General features: G+C 50.5%; 1 protein-coding gene across 2 annotated transcripts; it reads left to right on the forward strand.

The window, feature by feature from the left end:
• Positions 1-4,181: 4,181 nt before the first annotated feature.
• On the forward strand, positions 4,182-8,936 carry PNCK (pregnancy up-regulated nonubiquitous CaM kinase). 2 transcript variants are annotated; one of them, XM_036270798.1, is made up of 11 exons: positions 4,182-4,350; positions 4,548-4,679; positions 4,906-4,980; positions 5,065-5,203; positions 5,357-5,480; positions 5,676-5,751; positions 5,847-5,959; positions 6,054-6,132; positions 6,237-6,324; positions 6,444-6,588; positions 8,877-8,936. In XM_036270798.1, exons 1-10 carry the CDS (start codon positions 4,283-4,285, stop codon positions 6,579-6,581), a joined length of 1,032 nt encoding a protein of 343 aa, XP_036126691.1. In that variant the 5' UTR covers positions 4,182-4,282; the 3' UTR covers positions 6,582-6,588; positions 8,877-8,936. The 2 variants fall into 2 exon arrangements, with proteins under 2 accessions (XP_036126691.1, XP_036126690.1); XM_036270797.1 differs by lacking the exon at positions 8,877-8,936 and adding an exon at positions 6,929-7,283.
• Positions 8,937-15,191: the final 6,255 nt, after the last annotated feature.

Here is a 15,191-nt window from a genome sequence, read left to right on the forward strand (position 1 = left end):
AATCTATGTGTCTCTCTCACATTGATGTTTTTTTCTCTCTCTCTCCCCTTCCCTCTCTTCCACTTGCTCTGAAAATCAATGGAAAAATATCTTCAGGTGAGGATTTAACAAAAAATACAGAGTATGTTTAGTTTCGTAAGAAACCAAACTTCCTTCCTCAGTGGCTGTATTTCCACTATGTTGCATTGAATGAGGGTTCCTGTTGCTCCACATCCTTGTCAGCATTTAATGTTCTTTTTTTTTTTATTCTCACCCGAGGACATTTTTTTCATTTTTTTGTTGTTGTTGTTGTTGTTCAGATAGAGTGGGAGGGGGAGAGAGAGAGAGAGAAACATCGACGTGAAAGGGACACATCGAGTGGTTGCCACCTGTACGACCCAACCAGGGCCGGGGACAAACTGCAACCGAGGTGCGTGCCCTTAGTGGGAACCAAACCCAGGTCTCTCTGGACCGCAGGCCGACACTCTAACTGCTGAGCCAAACCGGCCAGAGCTGGTGTTCTCAATGTTAGGATTTTGGCCATTCTCATAGTTATATAGTGATATATTGTTTTCATTTGCAATTCCTTAATGACATTTGATGTGGAACACCTTTATATGTGCTTATTTGCCCTTTGTAATTCTTCTTTGGTGACATGTCTGTTCAGATCTTTTGCCCATTTTTAATTGAGTTGCTTGTTTTCTTATTGTTGGGTTTTAAGAGCTCCATGTATGTTTTGAATACCGGTCCTTTATCAGATGTGTGTTTTGCCAAGATTTCCCCTGGCCTGTGGCTTGTCTTCTCTTTCTCTTAACAGTGCGGTTCACAGAGCAAACATTTAAACTTGATACAGTCCAATTTATCTTTTTTTTCTTTCATGGACCATGCTTTTCATATTGTGTTTAAAAACTCATCACCAAACCAAGGTAAGACAGATTTTCTCCTGTGTTTTGTTCTAGAAGTTTGGCATTTTACATTTCGGTCTATGAGACACTTTGAGTTGATTTTTCTGTCTTCCCTGAAAGGATTTTTGAAAGCTCATCTCCCACCACCTAACACACACACACATTTTGAAGTTCACATCTACAGTATTTCTTTTTTTTTAAATTTATTAAATTTTTTTTTCTTTACTGATTTGAGAGAGAGAGGAAGGGAGAGGGAGGGAGGTAGGAACATTGATGAGAGAGAACATCGACTGGCTGCCTCCTGCATGCCCCCTACTGGGGATCAGGCCCACAACCTGGGCATGTGTCCTGACCTGGAATCGAACTGGTGACCTCTTGGTGCATGGGTTGATGTTCAACCGCTGAGACACACGGGCTGGGCCACATCTACAATATTTCAACAGATATTTAAATAGCTGTGAAGGGTGTAATTTCTGGTATATTGTAAATACTGACTTAAAACAAAAATTGTGATATCACTTTTTACACGAAGCCAATGGCATCAAAATCATCTGCTGATACGTGTGTCCATCTCAAACTCCACACGCTGGCTCTTCTTTCCCAGGCTCACTTTGGAAGAAGGTCCTTTAATTCCTGCCTCCACTTTTCATCTGCTGTCCCTCAGAGAGTTCTCCATGTGCCATTTTTCCATGTGGGCAGTCTTCTGTTATTCCTCCATCATACTTCTCCGAAACACAAATGTATGTAAGTTACATTTCTTGTTATAACCCGTGACCATGGGGCTCTGATCATGTTTCTTCTGGCATAATCATCAAATAAACAAACAAGATGGATGGGCTCCAGTCTGTGTCATATAGGACTTGACAGTGTGAGATGGAGCTCACCGTCAGTCCCATTCCTCTTTTATGTTTTTAGGTGTAAGCCCTAGGAAGCCTGTTTGGAGAGATGAGCAGTTGGAAGTGAGGCCCACCCACACGGCCCCTGGAACCTTCTTGAGTGAACTGGGAGGGGCAATTGGGAAAGGGTGGGGGGATGAGAACTGGAGGGGGCCTTCTCAGACTTACCAATTTTTGGACAGAGTACATGGAGTTGAAATCTGGAAAGATGATTTTTCAAAACCTCTGCCGGCCAGCCGGTGTGGCTCAGGTGTTGAGTGTTATCCCATGCACCAGGAGGTTGCTGGTTCGATTCCTGGTCAGGGCACATGCCTGGGTTGTGGTGTGGATCCCCAGTAGAGGGCATGCAGGAGGCAGCCGATGGATGTTTCTCTCTCTCCTTCTCCCTTCTTCTCTCTGAAATCAATGGAAACATTTTTAAAAAAGCAAAACAAAAACCTCTGCCTGCCCCCATGGACCCTTTTAAAGATTTGTATCAAACCAGGGGCCTGCAGACCCCTGTGAGACGGAGTCAGCAGGTCACTCCTGGGCCCTTCCACTCTATGCAGCCCCTGCAGCTCTGGCCTGTGTGGATGTGCTCCTGTCAACAGCCAGAACACCTATACCCCCATCCCTGGCGAGGCCTGGATCCCCTGGGCAGTGTGCCAGAACCCATGGGACTGAGTGGGAGGAATCCACTAGTTGTTGAAGGATTGAATTTGGTCACCTAGCACTTATTTCCTGAGCACTTCTCCTGGGCTGAGTCAGCAGAGACACTTTTTGGGAGTGGATGTTCTGGTGAGGAAAAGACACAGAAAGTGATGGGTATTCTGAAGACAGGGCCAGGGGAGGGACCAGGGGAGGCCTATTTGAAGAGGTGACATTTGAGCAGAGACCCGATGGAGTGAGAGAGCAAACTAAGCAGATATCTGAGTGAATAGCATTCCAGGCAGAGAGGCAGCGAGTGAAAGGCCCTGGAGCAGGTGCATGATAGTGTGTTTGAGGGCCAGTTAGGAAGCCAGTGTGGCTGGAGTTGGCTGTTGCTGCTTGAGCGAGGGGGAAAGTGTGTGGAGATAGGCCAGAGTAGTGATGGGAAAGGGGGACCAATCATACAGACCAATCATTAGGCCACTGTGAGGACTCATGCTTTGACTTGGAATGACATGGAAAGCCATGGTAAGGTTTGCAGCTCAGGGGTGACATGATCTCAATAAAGGGAATGCTCTGGCTGCTGGGTGGGGAAGAGACTGGGGTAGGAGAGGTTAAGGCTGGGTTCAGAGGGCAGAGGGAGCCTAGTGAGGAGGCTGTGGCTGTCCAACTGAGTGCTGATGGGGCTCAGGCCAGGGGGGCCAAGTGGCAGTGGTAGGGCTGGGCTAGGGAAAGAGGCTGTTTTAGATCAGATGGCCTGGAAGGGTCAGAGTCCTGAAGGCTCAGAGCCACGTCAACATGTTGGTGAAGAGACTTTGGGATGGAGGACATCGGTGGTGCAAAGGCCCTGGGGTTGGCTCAGCCAGGCGCCAGAGGGCTGAAGCCAGTGGGAACCAATATGAATGACCAAGGAGGGAGATGGCAACCAGCGCCCGCTGATTGCCTTACAAGGCTCCCTGCAGGGCAGTGGCCACCGAGGGCTGGCTGCCAGCAATTGGCGGGAGCGCGCGGAGGGGGCGGGGCCGGCGGGGCGCGGGCTGGGGGCTCAGCACTGCTGCCACTGCGTGAGGCAACGCTGCAGCTCCCGATCCAGGTCCGTACCGAGCGCTTACAGGCGGGGGCGTGCAGGGTCCACAGCAGGCGCTGTACGCCCCCCCCCCCCCCCCCCCGTCCCCACGCATACCTGTCGTGCTCAGCGCAACCCTGGCCTGAACGCGCGCTGCCCACGCAGCTCCAGACGCGGGAGGCCCAGGCTGCGGAGTTCCTCCTGCTCCGGGGGGGCGCCGAGAGCGGGGTGCGCCTGGGCAGCCGCGTGGGTGGCAGTGGCTGTGGCAGGTGGCTATGCCCTGGGGTCGCAGGTGCATCTTGGGCGGGTTGGTGGCCTGGGTGGCGTGTCCTGTGGGCGCTGGGCAACCCGTGGCAAGTCTAGACCTGGGGGCGAGGGGGGGCCCTTTGGGCGCTGTGGATGGGGGTGGGCTCGGAGGGGCCGGAGTGGGGGTGCATGGAGCCTTCTGGAAGGCGGCCTATTGCAGCTGACTCGGTTGTGTGGCGGCAGAGAGATGTCTGGGCACTGATCGCCATCTGTGTGTGTGTGTGGGGGGGAGTTCAGGATCGTGTTGGTGTATCTGGGGGGAGCTAGAAGGAGTGTATGCGGTGGCTTCACTGGGAGGCATCTACCTGGGAGTGCTGACCTGGGCGGTGGGGGAGGGGCGAGATGTACTCCGGCTGGGGGAGGGTGTATGGGTCCTTATGAGACATGTGTTCCTGAGTGGGGCTGTCGCTAAGGGTGACTGAAGCACTGCTGGGCCTGGGGTGGGGGACAGGGCTACCTCTCACCCAGAGCACCTCCTTCCAACTCTCCCTTGCCCCCCAGACATGCTGCTGCTCAAGAAACAGACGGAGGACATCAGCAGCGTCTATGAGATCCGGGAGAAGCTGGGCTCGTGAGTGTGTCAGTGAATGTGATATGTGTGCATGTGTGTCAGTGAGTGTGTGTGTGTGGGATGAGTGGCATGGGATGGAGCGGGCTCTCCCTCTGCTTCAGCTAGGGGGGCCCTTCCCTCTCACCACCTCTGCTCTCTCCCCTCCCCCTCCTCTCCTTCTCCTCTTCACCTTTCCCCTTCTTTTCCTGCCTGGGCAGGGGTGCCTTCTCTGAGGTGGTGCTGGCCCAGGAGCGGGGCTCCTCACACCTTGTTGCCCTCAAGTGCATCTCCAAGAAGGCCCTTCGAGGCAAGGAGGCCCTGGTGGAGAACGAGATTGCAGTGCTCCGCAGGTGCGTGTCTGGCCCTGGCCAGGTTACTGTTTCTTAAGGCCTGTGGGGCAGTGCCCTGGGGTGGAGTACCCTGCCTCCTCTGTGTCCCCAGGAAGTCCTGGCATGGGGCTCTGCCTTGCTGGATTTGGCAGAGGGGGCCTGTAGTAGGGAAGGGGGCAGAGGTGGAAGGCCCTGAGGCCCAGAGGGGGATACAGTGGCCTATAAGTGCCTTTTGTTGCGATTGTAGGGTCAGCCACCCCAACATCGTGGCTCTGGAGGATGTCCATGAGAGCCCCTCCCACCTCTACCTGGCCATGGAGCTGTAAGGAGGGCAGGGGCAGGCTGGGGGCTGGGTGATGAGTGGGGGCCGAGGTGCCTGGGTCAAATGAGCATCCGCTCCTCACAGGGTGACAGGGGGTGAGCTGTTCGACCGAATCATGGAGCGTGGCTCCTACACAGAGAAGGATGCCAGCCACCTGGTGGGCCAGGTTCTTGGTGCTGTCTCCTACCTGCACAGCTTGGGCATCGTGCACCGTGACCTCAAGGTGCCTGCCCTCTTGCCCGCCTGCTCAGGCCTTATCCAGCCTCCCTGTGTACCAAGGGTGTGGGGGACTTGAAGGGGCCTAGCCCCTTGTTCCAGCCTCGGGGGCCACGCCAGGGCTGACCTGGCGCTTCCTCTGGCTACTGGTGTGTCATAGCCTGAAAACCTCCTCTATGCCACGCCATTTGAGGACTCCAAGATCATGGTCTCCGACTTTGGCCTCTCCAAGATTCAGGCTGGCAACATGCTGGGCACTGCCTGTGGGACCCCAGGATATGTGGGTATGTGAAGGGGGCTTCCTGAAGCTCAGTGTGGGCCAGAGGGTTGGGGGACCCTGTGGGAGCTGTGGTGCCAGGGGCAGGGTAGGTGGCGGGCCATCCCTGGGGTTGACTAGGCTGAGCCAGGCGGCACTGAAGGCTGGTGTGCGCGTGCACGGGTGTGCGTCTGTCTGTCTGTCTGTCTCTGGCCCCCCCCAGCCCCGGAGCTATTGGAGCAGAAACCCTACGGGAAGGCTGTAGATGTGTGGGCCCTGGGTGTCATCTCCTACATTCTGTGAGTGACCACTGGGAAGGCTCTTCTTCTGCCTGCGTGCCCCCTGCTGGGTTGGGGAGGGTTGGACAGCTGGGTGATTCATATGTGGGTGCCAGGCTGTGTGGGTACCCTCCCTTCTACGACGAGAGCGACCCCGAACTCTTCAGCCAGATCCTGAGGGCCAGCTACGAGTTTGACTCTCCCTTTTGGGATGACATCTCAGAATCAGGTGAATTTGAGGCTGGCCCCAAGCTCAGGGAAGGGAGGGGGGAGTGATAAGGGCAGTGGGGGTGGGTTGGGCTCACCTGGCCTCCCTGCTCCAGCCAAAGACTTTATCCGGCACCTTCTGGAGCGAGACCCCCAAAAGAGGTTCACCTGCCAGCAGGCCTTACAACATCTTTGGTAAGTAGATCCCCTACCTAGCTGTCCTAGGACCAGAGGGAGGGACCACATCTCCAGAGACCTCCTACCCCCCACCACCCCACTGACCCTTGGCCTCCGGCTAGGATCTCTGGGGATGCTGCCTTTGACAAAGACATCCTGGGCTCAGTCAGTGAGCAGATCCAGAAGAATTTTGCACGGACCCACTGGAAGGTCAGTATGGGGAGAGCCCATGGAGCTTTTTAGCTTGAGGCTGCCTCCCTTCCTCACCTGTTCTGTCCCTCAGCCTTGGGATGGCCTGGGCATAGCCTGTTACCCCTGTATTCCCGCAGCGAGCATTCAATGCCACCTCTTTCCTGCGCCACATCCAAAAGCTGGGTCAGAGCCCAGAGGGCGAGGATGCCTCAGAGCGGAGGATGGCCCGCCACAGCCACCCAGGCCTCCGAGCTGGCCAGCCCCCCAACTGGTGATGCCCAGGTGCGTGGGGGTGGGCTCTGCACCCCCTGGGAGGTGGATCCTTGGTGAGCTTAGAGGGTGTCGAGCACCATGTGGCCAAGAGCTAAGTGTGGTGGACCCCAGAGATCAGAGGGCTGAGGGCTCAGATGGTAGGGAGTATCCAGGGTTCTGGGAGGAGTAGGTGAGAGAGGGGCTGGGGACTGCAGGGAATGTGAGCATCCGGGAGGGGCCCAGTGCCAAGACCCAGTGGGTACCACAGCTGAGATCCTTGACTGGGAGCTCGGGCACAGGGCAGGCCAGGGGTGCCTCCTGACTGTTCCCCTTCCCTGTGCAATTCTCTCTCCCCCTCCACCCCTGGCAGATGCCGAGGCTGAGTGCACTGACCCCTGATTCTCTTCCCATGGACCCTTTCAGTCCTCTCCCCCAGCCCCTGTGCCCCGGGGCTGGCCTCTGCTGGAGAGTTTGAGATGTGTGGGTGTGGCACACGGCACTAGGGTGGGAGTGGGGCACCCCCGAGGCTCTGCCCCCCAGGGGCTGGTGGGGCATGTCCACAGGGGCTCCCCTCTCCTGTCCCCGCCACAAGCCCTCTAGAAGCTGAAGAGGCTCCAGGGACTGTCCTTCCTGCACGCTGTTCTGCGCTTCGCTGACTGTAGTGGTCCCGCTTGTGTGGTGGCCTCCAGCTTCCCTCCAGTTTTCCCCAAATCAATAAAGACAGACAGAGCAATGGGACAGTGGTGAGCTGGAGGGAGGGGTAAGGGACAGGCATGGGGGATGAGTGTGGAGGGGATGGGTATCACCTCTGGGAAAGAAACCAAAGAGGCAGAGCCACTGTCCATGGGACCACACCACCCCATCTAGCCCACTGCCACCCAAACTTTTGCTCCCTTGGATCACGGCAGACAAATTCCCAGTTGTCCAAGAACTTTCTGTTCCTGCCCCACCCCCAAAGTGCCAGCAAGAGGCAACCCAGCGGCCAGCTTTGCCAGCCTAGAGGTGGGCCTGCATGTGCGTGTGGCTCTGGCTCCTGGCTGGGCTGCCAGCTGAGGGGGGTGGCGGGAGGCCTAATGGGGGCCCAAGTGTCCAGGACCCCAGGGATAGGCTACAGTGCCCCTGCTGTTCAGGGCCAGGCCCGGAAGGACTCACAGGCAAGTGGAGGTCTGTAGCCTGGAGGACAACCAGAGTCCTGGCCTGCTCTAACCTCTCCTCATTACCCCTCCCAGTGCCTGTGGCCAGACAGCATGTCCAGGACACACCTTCTTCCTATGGGGGAGACTAGTGTCAGAGAGTGGAGGGGGAGCCCCTTGGCCAGGAGAGGGCGTCATTGGGGCCTCAATTCCTGTGCTGTGCTCAGCTTTGGAACCCATGGGCTCCAGGCTTGGGGGAACCCAGGCTGGTTGGTTATGGCTTCTGGTGTGAAGGGTGGTGGCCGGTCCTCCAGTCTGCATGGTCCCTGCCCCTCACACCCCAATTCTGGAGTGGCCCAAGCCTCTCCTGGCTCCACTAGGCCTTTCTCCGGTGCCCACCAGGGGAAGTCCTCTGGGGCCACTCCTCAGCCCTAGCCAGAGCAGAGAGAGGACCCTCAGAGTTTTGGGTGAACTGGCTACTCCTTCCTCCACACTGTGACCCCTGCCAGCTCCCATCATGGAAATTGATGGAGAAGAACCTTCTTGTTAACCTTTGGGACTGGAATGGGGGGCAATGAGACCCAACGCAGGGCTGGCCTGGGTCTCAGGGGTGGGGACCAGATCAGGATTGGGGTTGGAAACAAGGAGCCTGGCTTCTACTGAGGAGAGCAGCCAATGCACAGCACGCCCCCGGTTAGCCAGGGGTCGGCATAGCCCAGGGTGGGCATGCCCGCCTGTGGGTTCCCAGTCCCACAAGCCCCTCTGTGGCCTCCCAGCGTCTTCTCACCACCTTGCTATTCCACATTGCCCCATGCACACCCCTCCCACAGGTCCCTTAGCCTGGGGGCAAGTCTGGAGGAGGGTGGGCAGCTTTCTCCTCTGTCCCCACAGCCAATTCTGGGCCATTTTTCACTCCAGGCTTTGGGGTCACACAATCTAGGGGACCTTAGGTAGCTAATGCCACGGTCAGGTCTCAACAATTTGACCTTCTTACCTCCAACGACCTGTTCTGCCTCTTCTTAGCTCTGCATTTGAGGTCTTGTCTCTGTCTTGTCACCTCAGACATTTTCACCAGCGTCCCTTTGCTGGCTCTCCTTCCCCTCTTTCCAATTCACATTAGACCCTGCGACACCGCCTCATTCTTATGTCTGTCAAACATTGTTTGGGCTTCTACTCTTGTGCCAGGTGCTGAGCCCACCAATCAGGGTGCCCGCCCTCACGGAGGAGGGGTGGGCTTACTCGGAGGATAGGAGTGATCTGCGTGGGGAACGCGGCATGCTGGCTGCTCTGGAGCAGCAACGTCACAACCAGCCTTCGAGAAGGAATCGCAGTCGGTCAGAGGGGGCCAGCTCTTCCAGCCCAGGCCTGCTGCAGAGTTGAGGCCTGGTCTCCAGCTGTCCAGACCCAGGGTGCAGTTTGGCCTCTGGCCAGAAGGCGGCACCATGGTCACATCCATCAACCACCCTTGTTCTTCAGCACCTGGGGCAACTACTCAACCCAGTCTCCTAAGATCCCGCCTCAGAAAAGTCCTCACTTGGGAGAGAGGTCCTGCCCTGCCTATCTGGGTGCAGGAAGAGACTGGGACCCTTCATTCATCCCTCTGAGCCCTTCCCATCCAAGGAGGCAGTTTGTGAGAGGAAAGCTTTGGGTCAGCTAGGCTGTGGGATGAGGCCTGGGAGAGAGAAAGGACTGGTTCAGCCTAAGCAAGAGGTGGGGGGTGGGATAACGAGGAAGCTGGGGTCCCCGTGAAAGCATTTCACACTCAGGGAACAACGTGCTCAGGCGCTAAGGCTGGCTACTGGAGGCATCAGAGCCTGGCAGGGTAAGAGTCAGCAATGGCGAGCCACTGGAGGGCTTGGAGCGGAGAGTGCCCTATCTAGTCTGTGGTACTGAGCTGGGGGTGGCTGGAAAACTCAGGTGCTGTGGTTCAGGAGCAGAGTTCAGCAGGCTCGCCTTCTTGGGCATTGGGGACCAGACCAGAACAAGGGGGGAGCTATGTGGGTGTCCTGAGAGGAAGCTGTCTCCCTCATTTTCTTTTTTAAAAAAATCCTCATCCGAGGACATTTTTTAATTTATCATCAGATAGACTGGGAGGGAGGGAGAGAGAGAGAGAAACATCGATGTGAGAGAGACACATCGATTGGTTGCCTCCCATAGATCCCCGACCAGCCAGGGATGAACTGCAACTGAGGTACATGCTCTTGACCAGAATTGAACCCACAACTCTTTTGTCCACGGGCCGACGCTCCAACCGCTGAACCAAATTGGCCAGGGCTGTCTCCCTCATTTTGGACCATACAGGGTTGGTCACACACTTTGTCTCGGAGCAAACCTGTAGGTGTCAGGTGTTTTGGGGAGGCTCACCTTGGGGGGGCCACACTGAGGTGGGAAATGAAAGAGAGGGATCTGGGGTGGTCCATGCATTTCTGGGAAGACTGTAGAACCATTCACCAAGAGGGGTTCACCTGGGGTGGGTTTGGGGAGAGTCAATGGTGAGATTGGTTTTGGACATGGTGAGTTGGAGGTATCTGAAGTGGAAGTAAAGCAAGAGACTTGTTTCATACCCTCTCTCTGCAAATATGGATCTGGCTTTGTAGCAGATTCATATGTTTAGCTCAGTGAGAGCTCTTATTGAGAACCCACTGTGTGCCAGGCCCTGTTCCAGAAAGCTTTCCAGGTAGTCACTCACACCTCAACTGGGAAGTAGCCACTCTGGTTCTCATTGGCCCCACTTTACAGCTGGGAAAACTGAGGCATAGAGTGACCAGGTAACTGGGGGACAAGGCCACACAGCCTTGTGCCTCGGTGCAAGTGAGGAGGGTTCGCTGGGAACATGAAGGTTGTGTAGGGACTTGAGGAAAGGATGAGGGAGTTCTCGGGCCTTCTCTCTGTGAATGTAAACTCTGTGAGGAAAGAGAAAGAACACGAGGCTGGAGGAACTGCCCTGGATTTGAGTTTGGGCCTTGCAGGAGGTTTTGTCACCTTTCAAGTCTTCTGTGCCTCAGTTTCATTTATTTAAATTTCCAGTGAAATGAGAACCTGGGAGGTCTTTCCAAGGTGGTGGAGGTGGGGTGTGGCACCTGGGCCCTCGAAAGACCCCTTTGGAGTTCAGTGTGAGGGACGCCGGGAAGTGGGGCAGGGCTGGTGTCAGGTATACATGTGTGTGGGTCACGTGGAGGGCAAAGCAAGAGATGTAGAGAGCCTGTGCCCAGGCTGCTGAGGTGGGACTGGGCCCTGGCCACTTTGGCTCAGCAATTAGAGAGCATCAGCCCACAGACCAAAGGGTCTCAGATTCGATTCCACGTCAAGGGCACATATCTGGGTGGCAGGTTTGATCCCCAGCTCCCGTAGGGTTGTGGGGAAGGCAACCAATTGATATGTCTCTCTCACATGGATGTTTTTTTCTCTCTCTCTCTTCCTCCCTTCTACTCTTTATAAAAATCAATGAACAAATATCCTCGGGTGAGGATTAACAACAACAAAAGGAATGAAGTGGGACTGGAAAGATGGAGATCAATCTTGGTGGAATGAATGGCAGGGAGAGGCTATACGGGAGTCAAGGATGCCCCCACCCCCAGGGCTCCAGAACTCAGGAGAGTAGGCCTGTTCAGGACATGAAGAGGCCAAGCCAGGCCCCTGTTTTGACTCTAAGCCAAGTTTCTTCCAGTCAGGTTCTCTGCCCAACCCCAGCTTTGTCCAGGCCCTGATGTCTCCATTACATTCCTGTCTTCTCAGATGGAATGTTTGGGAAATAACAAACAATCCAGTTTGGTTGATTGAAATCTTTTGTGAGAAGTCGCTAGAGATCAGCCTGAAAAGTGAACTTTTTCAAGAGGGCACTGGGGAGCCACTGGAGGATTCTAGGCAGCACCGTGACAGGATCATATTTTTGCTTTAGGAGAGTTTTTCAGTATTTCCCAACCTTATCTGTCCCCTTTTGATAAATATAAAAACCTCATCTCCAGGTCCCCTCCCCAGGCTCCATAGAGAGTTTGATAGTTCCCCTCACACCAGGGAGCCAAGCCTGCCTCATATAATACTCCAGTAGAGGTCTTGCTTCTCTCAGTTTATCCTTGTAGTTCTCTCAGCTCTTGCTTTATGTATTTTCAAGTGAAGTTATTAAGGGCAGATGAGCTTAGAATTGAAACATTTGATAAAAAATGTAGTAACATACATTGGTACTGGTAATGCTTTTTCCTTATTGTCTACTTTGAGAGTAACATGGCAACTATAACTTTCTTTTGGTTGATATTTGCCTGGTATATCTTGTTCAATCCTTTTCCTGTCAAACTTAAAATTTGTTTTTCATTGAGATGTAATTCACATTCCATAAAATTCACCCTTCAAAACGTAAAATGTATTGTTTTTTAGTATATTCACAAAGTTATTCAATTATCACCACAGTCTACAAAATATTTTCATTACCCCAAAAGAAATTCCTGTACCTATTTAGTGGTCACTCAACAGTTTTCCCATCCCACCCCCAGCCTCTGGCAATCACTAATCTACTTTCTATCTCTGTGAGTTTACCTATTTTGATATTGCACATAAATGAAACCATACAATATGTGTCCCTTTGTGTCTTCTTTTTATGCTTTACATAATGTTTTCATCCACATCGTAGCATATGTCGGTACTTCATTCCTTTTTATAGCTGAATAATGTCTCATTGTATGAATAGACCATGTTTTGTTTATCTACGCATCCATTGATGGACATTTGGGTTGTTTCCACCTTTTGGCTATTGTGAATTATGCTGCTATGATCATTTATGTGCAAGTTTGTGTGTGGACATATGTTTTCAGTTGTGTTATTTGGTAGAATCCACCAGTGAAGGCTTCTGGGCTTGGGTTTTTTGTGTGGGAAAATTTTCAATTCCTAATTCAATTTATTTGCTTGTTATAAATCTATTCAAATTTTCTATTTTGAAGTCAATTTTGATCATTTGTATCCTTCTAGGAATTTGTCCATTTCATCTGAATTGTCTAATTTATTGGCATAAAGTTGTTTAAAACTTTGCCTTATAATTCTTTAAATTTCTATATGTCAGTAGTAATGTCCCCCTTTTATTGTTAATCTTGATAATCTTTATCTTGATCATTCCAGGTAAATCAAAGAACTAACTTTTGTTTGAATTGATGTTTTCTATTGTTTTCCTGTTTTCTATTTCATTTATTTCTGCACTAATCTGACCTCTGCTGGCTTTGGATTTAGTTTACTTTTCTTTTTCTAGTTTATTAAGGTGGATCATTAGGCTATTGATTTGAGATCTTTCTTTTTTGCTAATATAGACATTTAAAGCTATAAATTTCATTTTAAGTACTGTTTTAGCTGTATCCCATAATTTTAACATGTTGTATTTTCATTTCATTCTCTTCAAAGTATCTTCTAATTTCCATTTTAAGTTTTTTCTTTGACCTGTGGGTTATTTAGGAATTTGATGTTCAATTTCCAAATATTTTTAAATTTCCTATATTTCTTTCTTTTTAAAAAAAATTCTAATTTAATTCTGTTGTGGTCAGAGAACAGATTTTATATTATATCAATCCTTTTAGATGTATTAAGACTTGTTTTATGGCCTAGGTTATGTTCTATCCTGGAGAATGTTCCATATGTATTTGAAAAGAGTGAATATTTTGCATTTGTTGAGTGGAGTGTTTTATAGATTCCAGTTATGCCAAAATTTGTTGTTAGTGTTGTTCAGGTTTTCTATATCCTTGCTGCTTTTCTTTCTAGTGTTATCAATTATTGAAAGTTGCGTATTGAAATCTCCAACTATCATAGTTGAATTGTCTTCAATTCTGTCTGTTTTTGCTTTATGTATTTTGGGGCTGTGTTGTTAGATGTGTATATGTTTATAATTGTTATATCTTCCTAATTAATTCATGATGAAATGTTTATTTTTTTCTCTATAATAGCTTTTGTCTTAGAGTCTGTTTTATCTGATGTTAATATAGCCACTCCAGCTCTCTTATGGTTACTGTTTGCATGAAAGATCTTCTGCCCTTTTACTTTCAATCTATTTGTATCTTTGAATCTAAGACTTGTCTTTTATAAGTAATATAATAGCCATTTTGCTGTTTTCTGTATATCTCCTGTCTTTTTTGTTCCTCTCTTCTTGCTTGACTGCCTTCTCTGTGTTAAATATTTTTAATGTACCACCTTATTTCCTCTGCTCACTTTTTAACTATATATACATATATATGTTTAACTGCAGTTGCATTATAGTATACATCTTTTTTTTTTTTTTATTGTCACCCGAGGACATTTTTGCACTCATCTTCAGATAGAGCAGGAGGGAGAGAGGGAGGAAGAGAGAAACATCGACGTGAGAGAGACACATTGAGTGGCTGCCACCCACACAACTCCAACCGGGGCTGGGGACAAACTGCAATAGAAGTATGTGCCTCTAGCGGGAACCGAACCCTGGACTCTCTGTTCTGCAGGCCAATGCTCTAACCGTTGAGCCAAACTGTCCAGGGCTATAGTATGCATCTTAATCACAATCTACTTCATATTAATACTGACTTAATTTTGGTAAAATGTAGAGACTTTGCTGCAAGATAGCTTCATTCCTTCCCTCCTCTTTTGTGCCATTAATGCCATGTATATTACATCTACATAGGTTATAACCCCCAAAATACAGTGTTACACCTAATTCTTTATACAATCTTATACCTTTTAAAGAAGTTAAGGGAAGAAATGAGGAAAATATATTAGGAGAGACTTTTATGTTAACCCACATATTAATTATTTTTGATGCTCTTCATTTCTTCCTGTGAATTCAAGTTACTAACTGTTTGTCAACCTGAAGTACTTCTTTTAGTATTTCTTGTAAGGAAGTATACTGGCAACAAATTCTATCAGTCATTGTTTATCTGGGGATGTCTTTTTTTTTTTATAACCTCCAATTTTTTTTTTTTTTTTTTTATCCTCACCCGAGGACATTTTTCCATTTTTTGTTCAGGTAGAGTGGGAGGGAGAGAGAGGAACAGAGAGAGAGAGAAACATCGATGTGAAAGGGACACATCGAGTGGCTGCCACCCGAGCAACCGACCAGGGCCGGGGACAAACTGCAACCGAGGTACATGCCCTTAGCGGGAACCAAACCCGGGTCTCTCAGGACCGCAGGCTGACGCTCTAACCGCTGAGCCAAACCGGCCAGGGCATAACCTCCAATTTTTAAAGGATAGTTTTAGATATAGAATTTTTGATGAATAGTATTTGTTTTCCTTTTAGCTCTTTGATTATATCATGCTACTGTCTTTTGGCCTCCATTGCTAAGGATGAGAAGTTAACTGTTAATTTTATTGTGGTTCCCTTGTGCATGGGCCATTTTTCTCCTACTGCTTTCAAAATTGTTTATCTTTGGCTTTCAACAGTATTACTATGACATATCTACAACTAGCTCTTTTGTGTTTGCCTTAGTTGGGGTTATTGAACTTCTTGGATCTGATTAATGTTTCTCATAAAATTTTGGATGTTTCTGCCATTATTTCT

Source organism: Molossus molossus, unplaced genomic scaffold (assembly GCF_014108415.1).
Source record: "Molossus molossus isolate mMolMol1 unplaced genomic scaffold, mMolMol1.p scaffold_m16_p_2, whole genome shotgun sequence".
Taxonomy (NCBI): Eukaryota; Metazoa; Chordata; class Mammalia; order Chiroptera; family Molossidae; genus Molossus; species Molossus molossus.

Coding starts and splice junctions, on each gene's coding strand:
- PNCK (XM_036270798.1), top strand. CDS start 4,283: ATGCTGCTGCTCAAGAAACAGACGGAGGACATCAGCAGCGTCTATGAG. Junction 4,680..4,905: donor GAGATTGCAGTGCTCCGCAG/GTGCGTGTCTGG, acceptor TTGCGATTGTAG/GGTCAGCCACCCCAACATCG. Junction 5,204..5,356: donor TCGTGCACCGTGACCTCAAG/GTGCCTGCCCTC, acceptor GGTGTGTCATAG/CCTGAAAACCTCCTCTATGC.